At 44.8% G+C, this 22,172-nt stretch overlaps 2 protein-coding genes across 2 annotated transcripts; one reads left to right on the forward strand and one right to left on the reverse strand.

The window, feature by feature from the left end:
• Nucleotides 1-15,200: 15,200 nt before the first annotated feature.
• Nucleotides 15,201-16,088, forward strand: LOC123054079 (glycine-rich cell wall structural protein 2). Its single transcript, XM_044477757.1, has one exon. It carries the CDS (start codon nt 15,340-15,342, stop codon nt 15,829-15,831), a length of 492 nt encoding a protein of 163 aa, XP_044333692.1. The 5' UTR covers nt 15,201-15,339; the 3' UTR covers nt 15,832-16,088.
• A 2,191-nt stretch (nt 16,089-18,279) lies between these two features.
• LOC123054078 (histone-lysine N-methyltransferase, H3 lysine-9 specific SUVH5) lies at nt 18,280-21,702 on the reverse strand. Its single transcript, XM_044477756.1, has 2 exons — nt 21,542-21,702; nt 18,280-21,434 (listed from the first exon to the last, which is right to left on the reverse strand). The coding sequence occupies exon 2, from the start codon at nt 21,379-21,381 to the stop codon at nt 18,499-18,501; it is 2,883 nt and encodes a 960-aa protein (XP_044333691.1). The 5' UTR covers nt 21,382-21,434; nt 21,542-21,702; the 3' UTR covers nt 18,280-18,498.
• Nucleotides 21,703-22,172: the final 470 nt, after the last annotated feature.

The raw sequence follows: 22,172 nt of genomic DNA on the forward strand, positions 1-22,172 counted from the left end.
AGGAGAAGACAGCTTTCATAACTCCCTTTGGAGCCTCTGCTATGTGTCTATGCCTTTTGGGCTCAAAAGTGCCTAGGCGACTTATCAGCGCTGTGTGCAGAATTGTCTTCATAATCAGATCGGCCGCAATGTTCATGCCTATGTGGATGATATTGTGGTGAAATCCGGAAAGGAGGAGACATTGATAGATGACTTGAAGGAGACTTTTGATAACCTCCGAGTTTATAAGATGATGCTTAATCCGGCCAAGTGTGTCTTTGGTGTACCGGCAGGCAAACTCTTGGGCTTTCTGGTGTCTAACAGGGGCATTGAAGCTAATCCGGAGAAAATCAAGGCTATTACTTCCTTGGCTAAACCAAAGTGTATCAATGATGTTCAATGCCTGGCAGGCCGGATTGCAGCCTTAAGCCGGTTTATCAGTCGCCTTGGAGAGAAGGCCATCCCTTTGTATCAGATGCTGAAGAAGACAGATGACTTCGTCTGGAGTGACGCCGCCAATGAAGCGTTTGAGGACTTAAAGCGGCAGCTAGCCGAGCCACCTATCCTTGCTGCTCCTGTTGATAAAGATCCCTTGTTGTTATATGTGGCTGCTAATGCCCGGGCTGTTAGCGTGGCTATTGTGGTGGAGTGTAAGGAGGCCGGAAAGGAGTATCCGGTTCAACGGCCGGTTTATTATATCAGTGAGGTACTTATTGAGTCCAAGCAAAGGTACCCACATTGGCAGAAGCTAGTATATGGAGTTTTCATGGCAAGCCGAAAGCTTGAGCAGTATTTCCAGGGTCATCCCATCACTGTGGTCAGTTCTGCTCCTTTGGGGGATATAATCAAGAACAGGGAAGCAACTGGTCGGGTTGCCAAGTGGGCCATTGAGCTTGGACCTCATGGGTTAAAATATATGCCTCGGACGGCAATTAAGTCCCAAGCATTGGTGGATTTCATCAATGACTGGACAGAGTTACAGGCGCCAGAAGAGAAGCCGGATCATACTTATTGGACTATTCACTTCGACGGGTCCAGGCAATTGGAGGGCTCGGGGGCTGGAGTCGTATTAACTTCCCCACGAGGTGAAAAGTTTTGCTATGTTCTCCGTTTAATGTTCCCTTGCACTAACAATGCAGCTGAATATGAGGCTTTACTCCATGGTCTTCGGATGGCTAAAGAGATGAATTTAAGCCGTGTTAAGTGCTTCGGTGACTCGGACCTAGTGGCTCAACAAGTGTCTGGTACTTGGGATTCCAAGGACCCACTCATAGCAGCATATCGTCGAGAGGTGGACATTGTTGCGGGTCACTTCAAAGGTTATCAGGTTGATCATGTGGACCGGCGGAAGAACGAAGCAGCGGACGCTTTAAGTTGCTTGGGTTCCCAACATAAACCGGTTCCACCCAATGTCTTTCTGGATGTGCTACATAATCCATTGGTCAAGCTCCCTACGGAGGAGGATTTGGCTGTTCCTGATCCGGAGGCTCAGTTGGTGGCGGCTCTTCATGTCATCCCAGATTGGACGGTCCCATATTTGGCGTATATGAACCGGGGCGAGTTACCAGAGGATGAAACCTTGGCCAGGCAGATAATCTGGCGGTCCAAGTCCATGACTATTGTCAATGGAGAGTTACATCATTGCAGTGTGACAGGGGCGTTTCAGCGTTGCATGTCTCCTGAAGAAGGCCATGAGATTTTGCGTGAGATCCGCGAAGGAGATTGTGGTCACCACGCCGATTCAAAGTCTCTGGTAGCCAAGGCTTTTCGTCACGGTTTTTATTGGCTGACGGCTCATGCCGATGCTGAGGACTTGGTCAAAAAGTGATGGCTGTCAAAAATTCTCACGACGCGCTCATGTACCGGCTCAAGAGTTGAGGATGATTCCAATCACTTGGCCATTTGCGACTTGGGGGCTGGATATGGTTGGCCCCTTTAAGAGATCTAAGGATAAGAAGACCCACCTTCTGGTGGCAGTTGATAAGTTCACTAAGTGGGTGGAGGCAGAGCCAGTTAGTAAGTATGATGCAGCTACGGCAGTTCAATTCATCAAGAAGGTGATTTTTTGGTTTGGTTTTCCACACAGCATTATAACTGATAATGGCACTAATTTGTCCAAAGGTGCTATGAAAGAGTTCTGTCAACGTGAGCACATCCGGCTTGATGTATCATCAGTGGCTCACCCCCAATCTAATGATCAAGCAGAGAGAGCCAATCAAGAGATCTTGAGAGGCATTAAACCTTGGCTCATGGTTCCTTTGCAACGAACGTCGGGTTGTTGGGTGGAGGAGTTACCTTCTGTGTTATGGAGCATCAATACCACGCCCAACAGATTCACGGGTTACACGCCTTTTTTCATGGTTTATGGAGCGGAGGTGGTTCTCCCTAGTGACATCCGTCATGACTCGCCTCGTGTGGCGGCTTATGTCGAAGCTGACAATGAGAAGGCACGACAGGAAGCACTTGACCTGTTAGATGAGGAGTGTGACATTGCAGCAGCTCGGTCGGCGATTTACCAGCAAGATCTGCGTCGCTATCACAGCCGCCGGGTTAGAACCAGAACTTTTCAAGAAGGCGATCTGGTGCTCCGACTCATCCAGGATCAGACTGATATGCACAAGCTATCCCCGCCTTGGGAAGGGCCCTTTGTGGTCAGCAAGAATTTGCATAACGGGTCATACTACCTTATAGATGTTTGAGAGCACAAAAACTCACGTAAATCGGAGGAGGAGACCCACCGGCCGTGGAATATCGCTCATCTTCGGCCTTACTATATTTGAGCCACAGGCTCTGCTTATGTACATGGTTATGACAATGTATATATTATGATCAATATAATAAACCGGAGCCTCAGCTAAAGCGGGGTATCTGTTGTTTTCTTACATCATGTGTGGTTACATGGGGGCTTCTGTTTATAAAGCGGAGTCCAGTGTACCCCTTGATTCAGCTTATAAAGCCATATATAAAAATCACTTGGGGGCTTGGTCATATTCGAACCATAGCTACACCTCTTGATCTGCGCAAGGCCACCAGGAAAATCACTTGGGGGCTTGGTCGTATTCAAACCATAGCTACACCTCTTGATCGGCTCAAGGCCAAAAGAAAATTACTTAGGGGCCAAAGAGAGTGTTGCAAAAGCACAACTCAAACATAGGCACCCACTAAGCACATCTCAAAATATTGCTTGGGGATTCTTTGCTTCGCAATGAACAAAGAATCTACACTTGTAATAGGCTATCAAGCCATGGCTTGGAAGCCAGGTGTATTCACCTAAAACCCCGGGTTATCCTGCCTTTTTAAGTAAGCCACTCCGTCCAGGTAAACCTGGTATGACCCGCCGAACTTTTGACAAGTCAATCTCACAGACCCTGAACTTGTCAAAGTTAAAACAACGATTGGTTAAAGATTGAGGTCCATCTTAAAAGGCTTTGTAAAATGGTTTAACTCAGTTGACTGGCAGCCCATGAAAAGCCTTGATTTGGGGCCTGGCAGCCCGTGAAAAGCCTCACATGTTCCTTTTATGCTTTTATTTGCCAAGTTCTTTTTCCTTGGATGAAATTTATAATATTTTCTGATAAACCGGTGTTTGTTGACCCGGCTCGGCTTTCAACTACAAGTTGTCGGTACATGATCAGTTATAATCCGGTGTTTGTCATAACCCGGTACGGTTTTATCATAAGCCGGCACAATATGGAAGGAGTTATCAGTACTCATGATTGGGGTTATCGCCCTTACTACAAAAACTTGGTAAACCAACGAGGTGATTCAGTATCACAGGTATCATTTATTTTCATATTTGATTATCTTTTTACAGCCTTGGTTATAAACCCTGGCTATATATCTGGGCATCATGACCCGTCCGGCGATAAACCGCCAGGACACTTTCAAACTTCATGTACGCAGGTAAAGCTGGGATAAATTGCTATGGATTATGAACATAATATATCGTCAGCATGGCGGATTAACAGTGTCAGGCAACATAAATATGCGTGATGGCATAGCAGACCAAAAGTTTGAACTAGCCTATTACAAGGCGCTTTAATGCCCAAAAGAATAATTGTTTTCAGCAAGTGTAGCAGAACGCAGATGGTTAAACCGGCCTCCGGATCATGACTCGTCACCAGGCTGACTTGACGGCTGCGGATCATCTTGCGCCGGTTCATCCTCCTCATCTCTACCCAGTGGCTGGAAGTCAATGGTTGACCAATCGATCCCAGTTAGGGCTTGGAATACAGCTTCATCGCTGATAAGGGTGGACGGTTCAATGTCAGGGGCATAGGTGTGCTTACGGATTGGGGGAATAATATTTTGAGCCTCAGGAGTTGGTGCAGAACCCGTTTGTTGTGGATGTCATAACTCGCCTGATAGTATGAAAGGTCAGCTTCTTCAGCCAATTGGCAAGCCAGTGGACGCATCTCCCTCGTTATGACTCGGAGGGCATCATTGTCAAAATCTGTTCCGTCCTCCCTTAAGCTCGGATAGCCTTTACCCACATCCACTGGGTCAAGATCAGGCACCCATTCTTTAGCCCGGGTTAGCGCGGTCAGATCACCTGCCCTTGCAGCCGATCTTTTCAATTCTTCAACCCGGGCAGGCAGCATTGACAACCTTTCTAAAGTTTCTTTGATTAAGGTTGGGGGCGGCTTGTTATGAGAAGCAGTGCATATGACCCATTGCGCGCCGGTATATAACTGCTCTATAAGAGTATAGGCAGCCTTTAGCTTCTTCTGTATGTCAGAGCCCAGATGACTAATGCGAGTACCTGCATCATTGTGAACATCATTAAACCGGCGATGAATGGGATGATATATTGAAAACTTAAAACAAGGATATTTACCAAACACAGCAGCGGTCATGACATGTATTTGCCGCTTCACACCAGTCAACTCGTCTACCACCGGGTTAAGAGCTGCTTCTGCGTCCTCGGCTCTTTTTTGCAATGCGGATTTTTCTATGTCCCAATCCACCGGCTCCTTGTTGAAACCCTCCTTCAGCTTTTCCATGGCGGCTAAGGCACTGGTCAGCTCATCTTTGGCTTTGGAGATTTCGGCTTGTTGGGACTTGATGTTTTCTTGCAGATCAGCGGTTTGAGCTTCCTTTTTGCTCTGCTCAGCCTATAAAGAGACAGACATATCATGAGCAGTACATATTTTAAGTACCAAGCACATAACAAGTTATGCACTTGATACTTGGGGGCTAATGCCTATTTGCTCATTATCACAAATTTTTACAAAGTCCCAAGCACAATACAAGTATTATTCTTGGCACTTGGGGGCTAATGTATGTTTGCTCAAAGTACCATTATGGGTATTCTTCTAAAGTCGGTTTAGCTTGAAAAGATAAACCGGCCCTTGGGGACTACACCGGCGAAAGTTACAATATTACAAATCTAAAGTACCGGTTCATCTTACAAAGATAAACCGGCCCTTGGAGGCTAAGCATGCAAAGTTGAGGCATTATAAAGTCCCGGTTTAGATTGACATCATAAACCGGCCCTTGGGGGCTACTGGAGTTGATATTTGAAATTGGACATAAGAGAGAAACAGTTATGTAGTTACCTCATATTGCTCCTTCATCAGATTCACTAAGCCGGCTTCATAGTCGCGGCTTGTGTATAGACGGTTCAAGAAGCCAGAATGAATATCTTGGGCATTGAGATGAGCATAGCTTGATAAATCGGCATTCCACTTGCCTTTGCCCATAGCAGAAAGCTCGTCCTTGGCATTATGCTTCGATAAGGCAACAGGATTGCCAGGGGCGGTGTGGCCGAAGCCAGTAATCATAATGTCATCCTCCTTGTCATCAGCAGCCTTCGATGGAGTGGATGATTTATCAGCAGCCTTAGCTGGGCTGGACGGTTTATCATCAGTTCGGATCGGGCTTGTCGGTTCATCAGCATGGCCCGTTGTATCAACTTCTACTTGTTCAGCAAATAAGTCATGATCTTGTGGTGGCGGATCATCAAGCATGGCATCAGCATTTGTTCCTTCTGGGTCTGGAGTTTTTTCCGGTTCAATAACTACATTGTCGTCCGCCGGTTTATTTAACTGGGCCTTCTTGCTGGGTCTAGGCTTGGCGCTCCAAACAAACATGAAGATCAATAAATCGGACAGATATAATATAGTAAGGATAAAATCAAAACATAACTCACCCAGGAACTGTCTTGAGGGGTGGAAGTTGTGTGGTTGTTGACTCGCCAGAAGGTGAATGAGGTGTGCCTTGATAATTTGAATCAGACGGATTAAGAGGCTGTCGGAAACAACCCGCCTTGGGGCAAGAAGTATCAGGAATATAAGAGACCTCTGATCAACGTTTCCGGACTGGGGTGTTCGGTAACCGGTAGAGGTAACTACCTGGCCACTGTGCCGGGTTGTGCGGCGAGCTTCGTGTTGCTGCTTCTTCAAAAGAAAGTTTGGGTCCAAGTGAGCTAGGGGGTGAGAAAATTTTACTTTTCGGTTTGCTTGACGGATTTTCTGTGTTGGCAGAGGATCTGAACCGGAGGAAAGGATAATTACCTCTGTATCCTCAGCTTGGCTTCCTTCGGCGTCATCCTGATAATAGTCATTGTCAATGAGGTGTATGAAAAAAGAACCAAGGGAGTCAAGTTCTACCTCTGAGTCCGGATTATCCAGATCAGTGTCAGCATTTGGTTCAGAAGACTCAGTGGTCCTCTTCTTGGCCGGTTTTTTAATAACCTTGGTCTTGGGGCGAGGTGTCTTGGTCGGTTTATCCTGTGGTTTCTTCTTCCAGAACGGATCATCACCCTGTCAAAGATGGACAAAATTTTGAGAGAGTATTTAAAAGGGTCAAGTTTAAACAAAAGGTTATATGATTCTTACAGCTGGCGGTTTATTGAAAGTGCAGAAAGGACTCAACCCGGTCTTGCTATAGACAGCCACCGGTTCATTCAGTATTTTCTTGACAGACTCAGTAACTTCAGCCTCTGTCAGTTCAATATCAATATGTCGTTGGGGATCCTTTAAACTCCCTGTGTATTCACACATTAAACCGGGGCGCCGGCTTAAGGGCAGAATGCTCCAGGATACCCAGCAGCAAACAAAGTCAACACCTGTTAAACCGTTCGCCATAAAGGCTCTGAGCTTTGACAGTTGCGGTGCATAGTTGGACCTTTACTTTGCAGTCAGTCTCTGAGGAAAGAGATGTGTGTTGCTAAGCCGGTGAGGACGGTAACCCCGCAGAGGATTTTCATCAGTTGGAGACGTATCTTTGCAATAAAACCAAGTTTGATTCCAGTCCTTGGGGTGACTATGAAGCTTGGCATGAGGGAAGCTGACATCTTTCCTCTTTTGAATAGCCATTCCACCAAGTTCAGTGTTGGGACCGTCTGTAAACTCGGTACGACGGTTTAAATAGAAGAAATCCCTAAACAGTTCAACTGTGGGCTCCTCTTGAAGATAAGCCTCACAAAATACTTGGAAATTGCAAACATTGGACACGGAGTTTGGGCCAATGTCCTGAGGATGGAGTTGAAAACTAGCAAGTACATCTCGGAAATTTTTTGATCTGGGAGGGCTAAACCCTCGACCCAGGTGATCAACAAATACAACTACTTCTCCATCTTTTGTTTCAAGAGGATTTTCTGGACCGGGGACCCTCCAGTGGATGATTTCTTTCTTTGCTAAAGCGCCAGTTGCGACACATCCCTCTAGTTGCGCTTCCGTAACCCGGGAAGGGACCCAGTTACAAGTATAAAATTGTTTGGCCATTTCAATGAAAAACTGGAAAAAGATCAATGCCGGTTTAAGATTTATGACGGACAAGCATAAAGCGACGGAAGATCAGAAGCAGAAACAAGGGCATATACACTTTGTTAAACCAGAGTCTGACACTATTAAACCGGAGTCTGGCATTGGGGGAGTTACAAAGATAACGAATTGGCGGTTTAAGAGGGGACTAATGGTACCTACCGGATTATCATTTTCTAAAAATTAAACCGCCTATATTGGTGCGGAAGGTATAGATTTGAGATGACTAAGTGATGAAAAATAGGTTTCACAGATTGATATGATAATTTCAGATCTGTGGTGCGACAGAAAACTAGAATATATTCAGACCTAAATTTCAGGTGCTTAAACAGTTCATCAGGTTCAGATGAGTTTTTCTATATGAAGGGGATGCTCTAATGAGGAAAAAAGGAACTATAACTATGATGGCACATGAAAATATCAAATCTAACTTGCAATTTACGCTACTGAGAAGAACAGGGAAGAACAGCTCTAGAACTTCGATGAACTCCGATGAACACAAACCCTAAAGACAAGATCTAGGGTGGAAGGAGAGAAGACTTACCAGTGTCACAGGAACAGCGGAGAGGCGCCGCGGCTTTCTGGTTCGATCAGGGTGATGCAGCGGCCGTTGTTGGGGCAGAAGCGAAGGTCGACGGCGGCGGCAGAGCTCGAATGTTCGGTCAGCGCGAGGAAGAGGACGATGTGAAGGGGCACGAAGGGGAAAAGTGAAAATGACCCTTGGCCTTATTTATAAGGTGAATGGATAAGTGACAGGCGCGAGAATCGAGGAGCCCAAAAATTGGATATGTGATAGAGCGGTCGCCTCGATTGGCGGAGGCTCATTAATGAAGGTCAGATATATACAATCTTTAAATAACAGGTGACGTCATGGCGGTTTATCATGATCCTGGAAGATGACATCATGGCGGTTTACAAGATTTACGTGAAGGTGTTGAAGGAGGAATTTTCCTAAGTGTTGAAGATTGACATGAACCAGTTCAAATCAATCTGGGGCCTAATGTTGGGGATATTACTGCTGGGCATAAACCGGCCAGGAGAGGCCGGGTTATCCCCATAATGAGTTACTATATTTGAAGCCCATGAAGACAAGGATTGTGGCGCTTTACGAAGGCCCAGGGCCCAAAGGCGGATTAAGGCCTGTAGACATAAACTGACATTGATATGTAAACTTGTGTTGTAAGCTAGGAAGAGTAGAGACCGGGTCGGACACGTTTATGAGCCGGCATCGGGATTTTGTAAACCAACGGGCGTCAACCTATGTATATAAAGGGACGACTCGGCGGCGGTTTAGGGACAAGAAACAACAACTCGAGAGCCAGACATAGCGAATTCGCTCCCTCGTCATCGAAACCCTAGCAATTCCACAAACAACTGGATTAGACCTTTACCTTCACCGCAAGGGGCCAAACCAGTATAAACTCCCTGCGTCCTTTGTTCGCTTTAATCCCTTTAAGCTAACCCGTCGCGATGGCTCCACGACTAAGTCCTTTCACTAGGACATCTGCCGTGACAAAACCACGACAGGTTGGATGAGATTTATCATGTAATTGAGTTAGTTTTGTTAGGTCTTGATCGGTAGTATCCACTATGTTCTGAGATTGGTGTTGCTATGACTTTGGTATGCTTAATGCTTGTCATTAGGGCCCGAGTGCCATGATTCAGATATGAACCCTTTATGTTTTCATGAATATATTTGTGTGCTTGATCCTATGTTGCAAGTTATACGCACCTATTATGTTTTATGATCCGCATACCCCAAAGTGACAGAAATTGGGATTCTTTTCGGTGATTATTGTAGTTTGAGGAGTTCATGTATTCACTATGTGCTAATGCTTTGTTCCGGTTCTCTATTAAAAGGAGACCTTAATATCCCTGAGTTTCCTTATGGACCCTGCTGCCACGAGAGGGTAGGAAAAAATATGTCATGCAAGTTCTTATTATAAGCACGTATGACTATATACAGAATACATGCCTACATTACATTGATGAAGTGGAGCTAGTTCTGTGTCGCCCTAGGTTATAATTGTTACATGATGAATATCATCCAACATAATTATCCATCACTGATCCAATGCCTACGACTTTCGCATATTGATCTTGCTAAGTTACTGTTGTTGTTGCTGTTACAATCACTATAAAAACTGCTACTGCTACTATTTCCGTTATTATTACTGTTGCTACCACTACTATCAAACTATCATATTACTGTGCTACTGATCACTCTGTCATAGATATTTAGTTCTCTAGGTGTGGTTCAATTGACGACTCAACTGCTAATACTTTCACTTATTCCTTCATCCATCGTGATCTCACCCAAAACTTGAAAACTTCAACACACAAAACTCAACAAAACCTCGTGAGATCCATTAGTATACTCGGTAAACCATAAACTTAGGTAATGTTATAAACCCATTCATAATTTTTATTGCATAATACCTATTGTATTCTAGCTTCTCCATGGTTCATACCTCCCCCCCCAATATAATTCGTAGCATCATTAAAACAAGCACACTATAAAACAAAAACAGAATTTGTCTAAAACAGGATAGTGTGTAATGATCGAAACTAAAACCATACTTCTGGAACTCAACAATTTCTGGAAAAAATAGGGAAACGTAAACAATTTGTATAGCAATATTGTGTAAAAAAATTAGACTAAGATCACGTTCTAGTCAAAAAATGTAAATTCATGCACTGGGCGCAAAAATTTATGTTTTGCACAGAATCAATTCTTCTATCATTCAAATAATCCCAAAGGCTTTACTTGGTGCAAACACTAATTAAAATATGAAAACACAATCATTACAATAGCAATAATTATGTCATCACACCAAAACAAAAATTAAAAATTGCAATAAAGATAAATATTGGCTCCCAACAAGCGCTATTGTTTATGCCCCTCGCTAGGCATAATGCATAGTTTCAAGTGTTATCATCCTTGTCATTCAAATCCTCAATTTTGCATCTAGATCTCCTAGGAGGTTTAGCAAGCATATTTTTTATAATGATACTCCTAGGAACAAAATTAAGAATGTTTTCAATCATAGGTTCCTTTATCATTTCGGTGAAATTGGGGTGCACGCTGATCATTTTTAGATCTTCTTTCTCTTTACTGGATGAAGCACCTTCATTTTTAGGAAAATATATAAGCTTAGAATTCTTATTTGTAAGAGTCTTTTCAATAGTTTTAACGAAAGAAAATGTAACCCAAGTTATTAATAATCTCTTCCAGTTTATCAATTCTAGCAGGACTTTGCTCTATTCTCTCTGTGATCAGTTCTTTATCCTTTAGTAGTTTTAATGTAGTACCTACCGAAGAGCTAAATTTAGCCACTTGTTTATGCACATTTTATCCATATTTTCAATGTGTTAATGTTGGCATTTTGTTCTCGATAATTTATAACTTTCGCACAACATGTTCTAAAGTCAATGTTGTTTCATTAATAGTAATAGGTGGTGATCCCACTAATTTCCCATAGCATTGAAAGCATACAAGGGGTGAATACTTAGGAAATTTCCTCCATTAATAATATCAAGCACAAATCTATACCAAGCAGTGACACCCACATGAAAGTTGCAAAGTAGAACATTGGTGGATTGCTTACGAGTTGATCTATTTTGAGCATCGCAAATACTTACCAAGCATCTTTTAGACTCTCTCATCTCCTTTTTTAAAAATTAAGCACTTCATTTTTAGGGGTACAAACAAGTGAAGAACTAGCCATGGTAACGAGCAAATAAAGCACAGATATTTTTGGTATTTTTGTTTTCTTCATAACAAAACTAATAAAAATAATTGCAAGTAAAAAGTAGAACAAGTAAATGATAATGTGTATGAAGGGACCTTGATTTGTTTGATAATTTTCCCCAGCAATGGCGTTAGAAATTCTTCTTGCTACTTGTGGAATGCGTTAGGATTTCCCCGAAGAGGGGTGAAGTAATATAGTAGCGAAAAGTATTTCCCTGAGTAAAGAACCAAGGTTTGTCAAACCAATAGGAAAATTGCCCAAACGACCGTCGAGAGTACCTACACACACAAGAGCAAATACTTGCACCAAACGCGAGCAAGAGGGTTGTTAATCCCCTTGTACTCGTTAATTGCAAGGATCAAATCTGGTAGTAGGAGATATATAAATTGCAAAGTAAAATAAAAGATAATAAATTGCAGCAATGTATTTAGGGTTTTAGTAATATGATTTGAATGGACCCGGGGGCCATAGTTTTCACTAGAGGCATCTCTCTCATGAGCATAACAATACAGTGGATGAACAAATTACTGTTGGACAATTGGCAGAAAAGCACATAGTTATGATGTTATTCATGGCATGATCAGTACATAGGCATTATGTCTGTGACAAGTAGACCGACTCCTGCCTGCATCTACTCCTATTACTCCACCCATCGACCGCTATCCAGCACGCATCTATGGTATTAAGTTCATAAAGAACAGAGTAACGTTTAAGCAAGATGACATAATGTAGACAAAATAAGATCAACTAATATGACCAAACCCCATCGTTTTACCATTAGTAGCAACAATACTAATACGTGCCTCGCTACCCCTTCTGTCACTGGGTGATGACACCGCAAGATTGAACCTACTACTATGCACCACTTTCACTGAAGATCTAATCATTAGATTGGCCAAAGGTAACTCATAAATCGGAAAGCATTACCTATAACAATCACACATAATAAAGTTTAGAATATAAATCAATGAAAATCTGATCATAAATCCATAATTCATCGGATCCCAACAAACACACCGCACAAAAGGATTACATCATATCGGTCTCTAGAGAGAGACAGAGAGTCATCTAGCTAATCACCATGGACTAGTAGGTCCTATGGGGAACTACTCACACATCATCGAAGGTGCGGCAAGGTTGATGTAGAAGCCCTCCGTGATCGATTCCCCCTCCGACAGAGTACCGGCGGAGGCCTACAGATGAGATCGCGGAAGAAAAGAGCCTTACGACGGCGGAATAAAAGTTCCGGGTCTCCTTCTGGTGGTTTTGGGATTTTAGGGAATTTATGGAAGTGGAATTAGGTCAATCAGAGTTACAAGGGCTCAAAAGCTCAGGTGCCCCCCCCCCCGCCCCCCCGGGGGCGGCGTGTGAGCTTGTGGTCCACTCATACATCTTCTGGCCTCCTCCCGAAGCTTCCAAGGTCCCTTCTGGTCCAGAAAAAATTATCGTAAAGTTTCATCGTGTTTGGACTCCGTTTTCTATTGATTTTCTATAAAAAAGAACAAGTAGAAAATAGCAACTGGCACTAGGCACTAGGTTAATAGGTTAATTCCCAAAAAATGATATAAATTGCACATAAAGCATGCAAGATTGATAATATAATAGCATGAAACAATAAAAAATTATAAATATGTTGGAGACGTATCACCTATGTTTGGTTTCGGTGCCATGGCAGCCGGGTCACTCATAGATGTGGACTTGACCAGTGGGTTCATGATGTCCGAAACGTCATTTTATCACTCAAATTGACTCATTAGTGTTTACTAGCTAATTGCACATGCGTTACAACGGGGCCATGCATACTCTAGTGGTTAAACACCAATTGTGTCCGACATATACCTTACACCCACCATATTCTATATTTTGGTATTGATTTGAGTATGGGTAGGGAAAGACAAGGATTGTTTTGATTTAGTTAAGGTTTTAGTAAGATTTGATTTGATTTAGGCATAGGTAGGCGAAGGTAAGGAAATTATTAATTTATTTGAAATTTTGATAAGATCTTATTTGATTTTATGGAGTTAATGCATAACTTGGTTTTGGTAAGATTATTGAGTTAATGCGAGACATGTTTTACAGGAGGACAAAGAAAGGAAAGTATCGATTTGGTTTTGATTAGGGCCTGATGGCATCGAGAGGGAAAAAACCAAGGTAGAGGAACGGGTGAGGAGAACATACCAACTCTACCTGTAAAGAGTAGGTAATTGTACGTTCGTTGCAACAGGGCATACATATTCTAGTGGTTCTAACAGCAATCATGTCCGACATATACATTAACCCACATATTCTAGATTTTGGTAAGATTTGATTTGATTTGAATATTAGTAAGGGAGGACAAGGAAAGTTATGATTTAGTTGAGGTTTTGATATGATTTGATTTGATTTGGGTATGAGTAGGGGACCGCAAGAAAGCTTTAGTTCAGTTGAGATTTTGTTAAGGTTTGATTTGATTTGATATGGGTATGAGTATGAGCCAAAGGAAAGTTTTGATTGATGATTTACTAAAATTTAGTGTAGGGCGTGAGCGAGAGATAGTGTACTAGAGTGAAAAAACCAAACAAAGAAGGGCGGGGTGAAGGTCATACAACGACCAAGTGTCGTTTAATAGTAGAGATTGCGAAAAATCTAATGATAATACTACTCATGTATCGGTAACACTTTTAGTGGTCTGGAAAAATGATAGCAAAACCAAATCCATTTTAATAAAATAGGAGCGCGTTAGCTGGCGAACGTTCGTCAGGAAGAGTGGCAAATTTTAGTTTTTCTTTGCGAGGGAAAATCATGTTCTTTCATTTAATCAACAGTGGGAGTACAATCATTTGAAATGACAATGCTAATCTCCTGGGGGAATTTGCTAACTAACAAGCCGTACGCTATTGACCACGCCCATCGCTGCTATAGCATGTGCGGCCTTATTCTGCGATCTACCTATTTTTATGATTTGCATTGATCTTTCTTGCAACATCTTTGAGACGGACGCCACCTAAAACATATTCCTTGATCTTTCATTTGAACCTGATTCAAGGAGCTTCAAACATCTCCGCATAGTCTGCCTTCACCTGGATAGGCAGGGGAGTCCAGTGCAATGTCAGCTTCAGGCCCTCCTCACAAGCCGATAGCTCCGCCTCCAATGCACCAAGGCAGTTCTGGATTCATCTGCATGCCGCGTAGATAACCGCATCCGTGTGATCACGTAGGATTATACCGACACCGACTGTTCCATCTACCTGTACAAACGAACCGTCAAAGTTGAGCTTTGCAACACTGCATGGGAGGCGTCCAACTGGGTTGAATGCTAGGCTCTAGTTTATGTTGAGCATCATTGTTGGATAATAGAATCGGCTGCTTCCCCCCGAGGACGTCCACCTCTGCCCCTGTTTGATAGCAAGGAATCGACATATCTATAGAGAAATTTCTTCGACACCTCGACCGGGATCAGTGGCTTGTCATGGGTGAGTTCAAAATTTTATTTGAGGAATGATGATTTCTTATAGTTTCTTCATAGAAGACAAATTGAATTTAAAACCTGTCGCCGTTTGATCTGGCCTAACAACTAGTAAAACTGTGAGAAAAAAACTTTTGTTTGCCACCCTCTTCCCATCTGACGTCCGCCAAGTAATTTCTGATAAAATAATATAGATTGTGAAAAATTACCCTTATTATCGGTAGATTTTTATTGCGGTTCTGAAAAGTGGGGGCAAAATCGGATCTACAACGCGAATGTGGTTTTGCAACTCACACCCACAAGCGGCGTCAAGGTTCTACTCTTCTTCAGTGCGCAGCCCTAAGTGTGACTCCATCTCTGCAATCTGCGCTGCGCGTGCGACGTCGAAGACATCGACATGGACGCGCCGAGGGGTACCCCGCCGGGGCGGGCACGGGCGCCGCCACCCGGATGGATCGGCGATTCTGGGTCCGGGCAGGGCTCTGGACCCGACGGCTCCTGGAGGTACGGCTGGGAGTGGGCTTCAGGGCCTGGAGGCGGCTGGGGCTACGGCCACAGCTCAGAGCAGAGCCCAGGCGGCGCCGCGTTTGGGTTCGGCTACGGCAGCGGCGGTGGTGGAGGAGGAGGAGGCGGAGGGGGGAGCGGACGTGGAGGCTTCGGGTTCGGCAGGCTCGGCGGCCACGCCGGCGGGTTCGGCTGGGGTGTCGGGCCCGGCGGCCATGCTGGCGACTGGAGCGGCGGCCATGCTGGCGGCTGGGGCAGCGGGAGCGGCGGCTGGGGAGCAGGCGGTGGGGCCTTTGGAGGCGGCCACGGCGGCTGGGGCGCGCGCGCAGGGTTCCGCGGCGGGAGCCAACGGCCACCGCGCGGAGGACGCGGCGGCGGCAATTGACTTGGGGTCTGTATGCTACGGCGTGGTGAGATCACTGCTGGAGTATAGTAGGAGCAGTTGATCTGGGTCCTCAGGTCTGGGAGGATGATGTGGTTTGTTCAACTCTGTCTATCTGCATGTGTTAAAATTTCAGTGCGAGCCGTGATGATCGTAGCACGATCTGGATCCTGGGTCTTGTAATGATACTGTGGATCACTTTGCATGTACAAGTGTTCAATTTCAGTATAACAGAAATGGTTATGTTTACATAATCAACATGTGCTGCTGGTGTGTGATGCTAGATCATGACTGAACATTCATGTAGCTTCATGGCAAAATCACAGCAAGAAAAACGGAGCAAACGGGCTCATTCTTCTGTTTGAGGTCACATCTGTCGTGCCCAGGTTACAGGTTCAAGTTATACAAAGAAATACGAAGAAAAACCCGAGATCCTACGCTCTTTGCTCATCAACCATAGAAGACAAACTTGCATACATTCTGTGCAGCTGGCAGTAGCTCAGCACTCTGTTGAGCCAAGCTCTGAGTCAACACCTGGATTTTTACATTGACAACGTCGGACTCAGAAACACAAATTATCAGAAGGTGCATCCTATGCTGAACACGACTCCATGTTGCGCTGCTGCACGAAAATCTTCCATGAGATCATGATCTCAAGAGGCTGAGTGACGAGGCTTCTTCTAGCCTCCGACCGTTGCTCTACGTCTTTACTACACCCTTCGTCCCTAAATGTAAGATGTTTTTGCAGTTCAATTTGAACTGCCGAAACGTCTTACATTTAGAAACATATAGGTAGTATTTAGGAAGTACAGTGACTTCACAGGGTCATATTTGCTTCATTTTGCAATGATGGAACTTCACTTCCGAAACCATACTAGTGTCTCTGTGAGGCCTGGGGCATCCAGGATCCAAGCTCAATGGCTTGCAGCTGTAGAGCCAAACATGGATAATCTGCAGGGTAAGAAATTAACGAAATTAGGACACCTGGAGCAGAAGTATCCAACACAGCAGAACAAGTCATAAATGACATGACCCCTATTTTCCTCACCCACAAGCTTTGCCACCAGAAAGATCTTCAGATGGTGTTGCTTTTCATTACGAGCATATTGGAACAGACTATGAAAGCTTTGGAATTCAAAGGTGTTGTTTATACACAAGCATTATATCCTGGACTTCACTGTCCATATGATAGAAACTGAAAGAAAGTACTAGGAAGGAATAGATTATAACTGGCTTTGGGACACCAACTTGGTTCTGATTTTGCACCTATGCAACGCAAATATATCGATCTGATCATCCAGCTGTAACTGCATTTTTCAACTATGAAAACCCATGGAGAAAGGGACCAGAAATAACAGATATTATTATACACAATGGTATAAGTAAGCAATGCCAAAGTCCAATCTTACCCTTGCACTGATTTAAGCTTCTGACTTCATGACACTTGTATGCAGGCCCACATGTTCTTACCCTTGGGAGTAATCAGGATTTGTCAATACAAACGTTTCTGAAACAAGTTCTAGGCTGGACTTCAGATTAAGCTCGTTTTCTGGCCAATTCTCAATATTAACGAGTCAAAAGCTGATAAATCTGGAATCCAGATCAACAGAAAATTAAAGGTTTTCACACCTTTGTCGGTTATAACAGCAGCTAATTTGATTGCTCCTACTACTTCCATTTCAATGATCATAAAATTCTAGGATGATTAGTTCTTCACTACTTTAAAGGCAAATAGTTGTTATCCATTCATGCGAATTCTTTCACATCATAATGGAAATCAATGTACTTTTTTTCTTTATTTTCTCAAAAAAATGATGACCAAACGAAATTACTGAAAAAATAAACTTGTAACAATAGTAAATATAAGGGCAAAGAGTAATCCTACATCCTACATACCTAAATAGTTGACCCCCATTAACTCTAATTCTCTCAACATGCAACTATGCCAACCCATCATGCCATCATGCATGGAGAAAAAACACATTTAGCCCAATAAGTCTAATTCTCTCAACACGCAACTATGCCAACTCATCATGCTACCATACATGGAAAAAGGCCCACCATGCATGCTACTCATATTGAAAAAATATTCTGCAACTATACAATGACAATAATCAAATACAATAACTTATGTGTATTTTAGTTTCAATTCCCATATTGTTAATCTAAGTAATAACGTTTTGTACAACCAAATCTCATTAAAACAGTTGCAACAAATTTTCAAAGCAACGCACAGGGTATCATCTCTAGTTTTCTTAAGTGTACATCATGATATCGCAATTCCATTTTTACAATGCTCCAGTAATCTCCGCTTACAAAAAAAGTGCTAGGATATTTCTATCAAGAGAAGATGTTCTAGGAGTTGAAGGACACAGAATATCAATCACTGAACCAAATGAGAGGTTGCCGGAAAATGGAAACTACAAAAAGAAAACTAATTGATGCATTATCTCCAAGAATTATTGTCATGTTGAAAGCTAGAACTACAAGTACAAAATGAACTAATAAATGATCTAACTAAGCGAATAGATTTGTTAATTTATCAATGGTAGGATCAGGAAATAAGAGAAACATAAATGATGATACTTATTGGACACTGAAAAGGTTAGAAGAAGAATTAATGGCAATGACATAACTTCAACAGAGCCACAAAGGCATCACAGTCTAAACCTAATACAACCAGCCATCACACTCCACAGAGCCACAAAGGCATTTCTTCTTCTTGATGTTACCATTCTCATCATAAACCTGATCTATGGCATAGTTGTAGTGGTATACTAGCTCTTGACCGGGTGGAATATCTTCGCAGGCAAAGAACATGATATGAGGAGCACTCTTGTCATCATGATCATAGAGAACATTTTGTGCATAGAGGTTGGGGGTGCAGCTATGATTAATAAATTTTGCAAAGTTCCCCATCTTTGATGCATCAACAGCAAAACCAGCTTCTTCATCTTTACCCGGACCATTCTGAAGCGAGGGTATAGATCTTGATAGGCCCTCCCAAAGGGATTCATCATAATAATTATGCCCTATAGCAAATAGGTACTCATCAGTCATCCTTTTCTGTGCTTCTTCATCATCCAGCACTTCCCCAATGTATTCACAGACGAAACTTCCAGATGGTATATAGTCGAGAGTCTTCACGCCCCAACCCATCGATTTGGTCTTGAACACTTGCAGCCGAAATTTGATGCCTTTCTGGCCGACTCTGTTATGACATGTAGGAGGACACTTGCAAGAAGGTCCACACTCATAAACAAGAGGTTTTGCAGCTATGATACAGCCTTTATCATTGAAAGGGATCTCCCCACCATTTTTCACTACACAGGCACACAGTTTAGAGTCCGAGCACCCGCCTACACAAGCACAGCCTGCTGGAGGAGCTGGCTGATAGTTAGGGGGGTATTTCAGGCGAGACATGTAGATATAGGGCATCGGATGCTCATCAGATATTGAGTTCAAAACAGATACCGGGATCCTCTCCAACCCTTGGGATATATCTTTCATTATAACACCATCATATGGCTCAGCCTGTTCTGATTTCATAATTGCTTCAATGTCAATGTGTTTCTGACCTGCCATTCTTCTCATTCGGAACATATAAACATAACGATCTTCGCTTTCTTTCTCCCTCCAGTATTTCTCAACTAGATATAAACCCCCATATACAAGAATACTCTTCCGCTGGCTGTTCTTCTTAGCATGAATGGTGAAACCATGGATGACACGAACTGGTGTTTTGGTATCCATGCTCTTCTTCAGTGCAAGATTGGTACTCTCTATCTTCTGATTCATTGTAGCTGTCCTTGATCCAGAATACACCAAGGCATCAAAATTATCCTTGACATCAGAAAGAAGTGCATATGCCACGATGCTAACAGCTATACAAGTACCATCCTCCTTCCTGATATGGTCAATCCCTAACCGGTGTGGGCGATGAAGACCGATAATGCAAAGCTCAACCCTTGCATAAAAGATATCACCAACATGGATTCCAGGCACATTGCCAACAAATCTCTCGTCATTACACTGTGCAAGGAACCTGTCCCTGAAGATTTTGTAAGCTTGTAGATCGGCTCCTCCTTCCCGTGACCTGTCTTCAAGTTTATTCAAAAGATTCTTGTAAATTAAGCGGAAATCCTGCAAGGATCTGATGGCTTTCTCCCTAGCAAGGGCAACTCCATTTTTTGGCATTCCCTGATTATCATCATCCTTCTCAGTTTTCACCTTTTTATATGCTGTTCGGGTTTCCTTCTCGCCTTTCCCTGAGGAGAAATCACGCACGGCCGAAACTCGAACATTTGAAAGGGGGCTAGCATAGCACCTCACAGTACTTCTAGTTCCTGGAGTGCACTGTGTTGAGCTGCCCTGAGCCCTGTATTCCGGAGTTTCAAGTGATCCACCATTAGAGCAGAAAGCTTTCGAGAATGACCGCTTGTACCCGATCTGGAACCTCCATGGCACTATTGCTTTCCGCCCTCTGCGGCAATTTGGGTCATTAGCATTGCTTCCAGGAACTGCAGAGCTGCACCCTTTGGCTGCTACATCACTCTCCTTGGAAGCCCCATTTCCCGTGTTAGCACCTTTTCCCTCCGGCTGCTCCAGCACATGATCTGCAGCAGAAGAAACGTTGCTCTTTAACCTATTCCCAGTCACACGGGACTTCTTCGAACCCTCAGACTCACAGTTCTCAGCTCCTACATTACTCTGAATCCCCTCTGGGATGCAAGCTGCCCCATCACCAGCACCAACGCTGCCACCAGTCCGAAAATTCTGGACATGTTCATCTCTCAGGACACCGCTGTAGTCTGGCCTCTCAAAACAGCAATCTCCTCCAGCAGCGTTGGCCAACCCATCACCCATAATATTGCAGCTGGACTTGCCCAAACCACTATCCATTTCGGCACCGGTGCGAGCATTGTTATCCATTTTCTCCCCATTGGAGCTCCTCGTGGTCACTCTGTGTGTGCCTCTCTTTATTTGGGAATCCTTTCCAGCACTGCTAGGAGAGTCGTTCTCCATTTTAATAGCATGGGAGCTGTTCACAGCCGTACTGCGTGTGTGTCTCTTCAACGGGAAATCCTTTCCGGCACCGCTGCAGGCGCTGTTCTCCACTTTAACCCCATCGGAGTTCTTGGCAGTCGCACTGCGTGTGCCTCTTCTCAACAGGCAATCCATTTCAGCACCGGAGTTCTTCATGGTCGCACTGCGCGTGCTTCTCCTCAACTGGCTATCCTTTCCAGCACCGGCGCTGCGAGCGCTGTTCTCCCCATCGGGCCTCTTCATGGTCGCACTGCGCGTGCTTCTCTTGTTCGACTGGCCGTCCGTCGGATCTCCCGCGCTACGGCCGCCGCTCCCCACCACCGACGCCGATCTGGAACGCTTGGCGCCAGAACCGCCCACCGGCGCACCGCCACGGCCTCTGGGCGCGGCGGCGGGGGTCTTGGCCTGCTTCCTGACGAAGCCGCGCTGGAAGCGCCACGGCGTGAGCGCCTTGTACCTCCGCCCTCTGGTCGCCCTGGGCGGCACCGCCGCCTCCCCGGTCTCCATCTCGCGCCGCGGCCGCCCTCCCGTCGCCACACGCGTCTTCTCGGACGACGCCCCTGCGTTCGGAGGAAACAAATCGCGCCAGGTCTCAGCACGGATCGAACGGAAGGTGCGACAGAGGGGGAGAGAGAAAGATTGGGTGGGTGGAGGAGACGGGGCGTACCTGATTGAGGGGCCGGCGGCGGCGGCGGCGGTGGAGGAGGTGGGTAGGGCGCGCGCGCTCGCCTCGGGGTTTCGCGGTGGATTTGGCGCGGCGCGAGGCTTCCCCTGTAATGGCGGAGCGGCGGGCGGGAGGGGTGGGGTGGGGTGGGAGGTGAGGGTGGGTGGGTGACTGGATGGATCCGAGATGGAGCACAGCAACCGCGCCTCGCCTCGCCTCGGGACGGGCGCTGGCGCTGGTGTTTGTTGGCTGGTGAATCGGACGGCGGTCGCCACGCGCGGCCAGGGTGGGTTATTATTGGAGCGCGGGGTCCGCCCCGCCTTTGCCTCTCCCCCGTGACCCCGTCTGATGATGAGCGGAACCGGGTCGATCGATTTAGGGTGGGCGTGTGGCCGGCTGGCTGAATTCTGGGCTGGTTTACGAATCTGTAGAGGCGTGATTGATTCCAGCTCCACTCGGACTGCCACTTCCTCTCTTCGGCTTCGGTTCGGACTGCTGGCGCCGCGGGACTTGTATAGAATGGATATAAATGCGGCGGTCAGATAAATTCAGACTCGACTTGAATATCGATTTTAATCTCAAAAGTGGAGTGCCACGGACGGAAAAGGTACAGATTCAAATGAGACTCGTTTGT

This window comes from Triticum aestivum, chromosome 2D, assembly GCF_018294505.1.
Source record: "Triticum aestivum cultivar Chinese Spring chromosome 2D, IWGSC CS RefSeq v2.1, whole genome shotgun sequence".
In the NCBI taxonomy this organism is placed as follows: Eukaryota; Viridiplantae; Streptophyta; class Magnoliopsida; order Poales; family Poaceae; genus Triticum; species Triticum aestivum.

What these genes read in the sequence shown, in the direction of transcription:
- LOC123054079 (XM_044477757.1), top strand. Translation starts at nt 15,340, where the DNA reads ATGGACGCGCCGAGGGGTACCCCGCCGGGGCGGGCACGGGCGCCGCCA.
- LOC123054078 (XM_044477756.1), bottom strand. Translation starts at nt 21,381, where the DNA reads ATGGAGACCGGGGAGGCGGCGGTGCCGCCCAGGGCGACCAGAGGGCGG.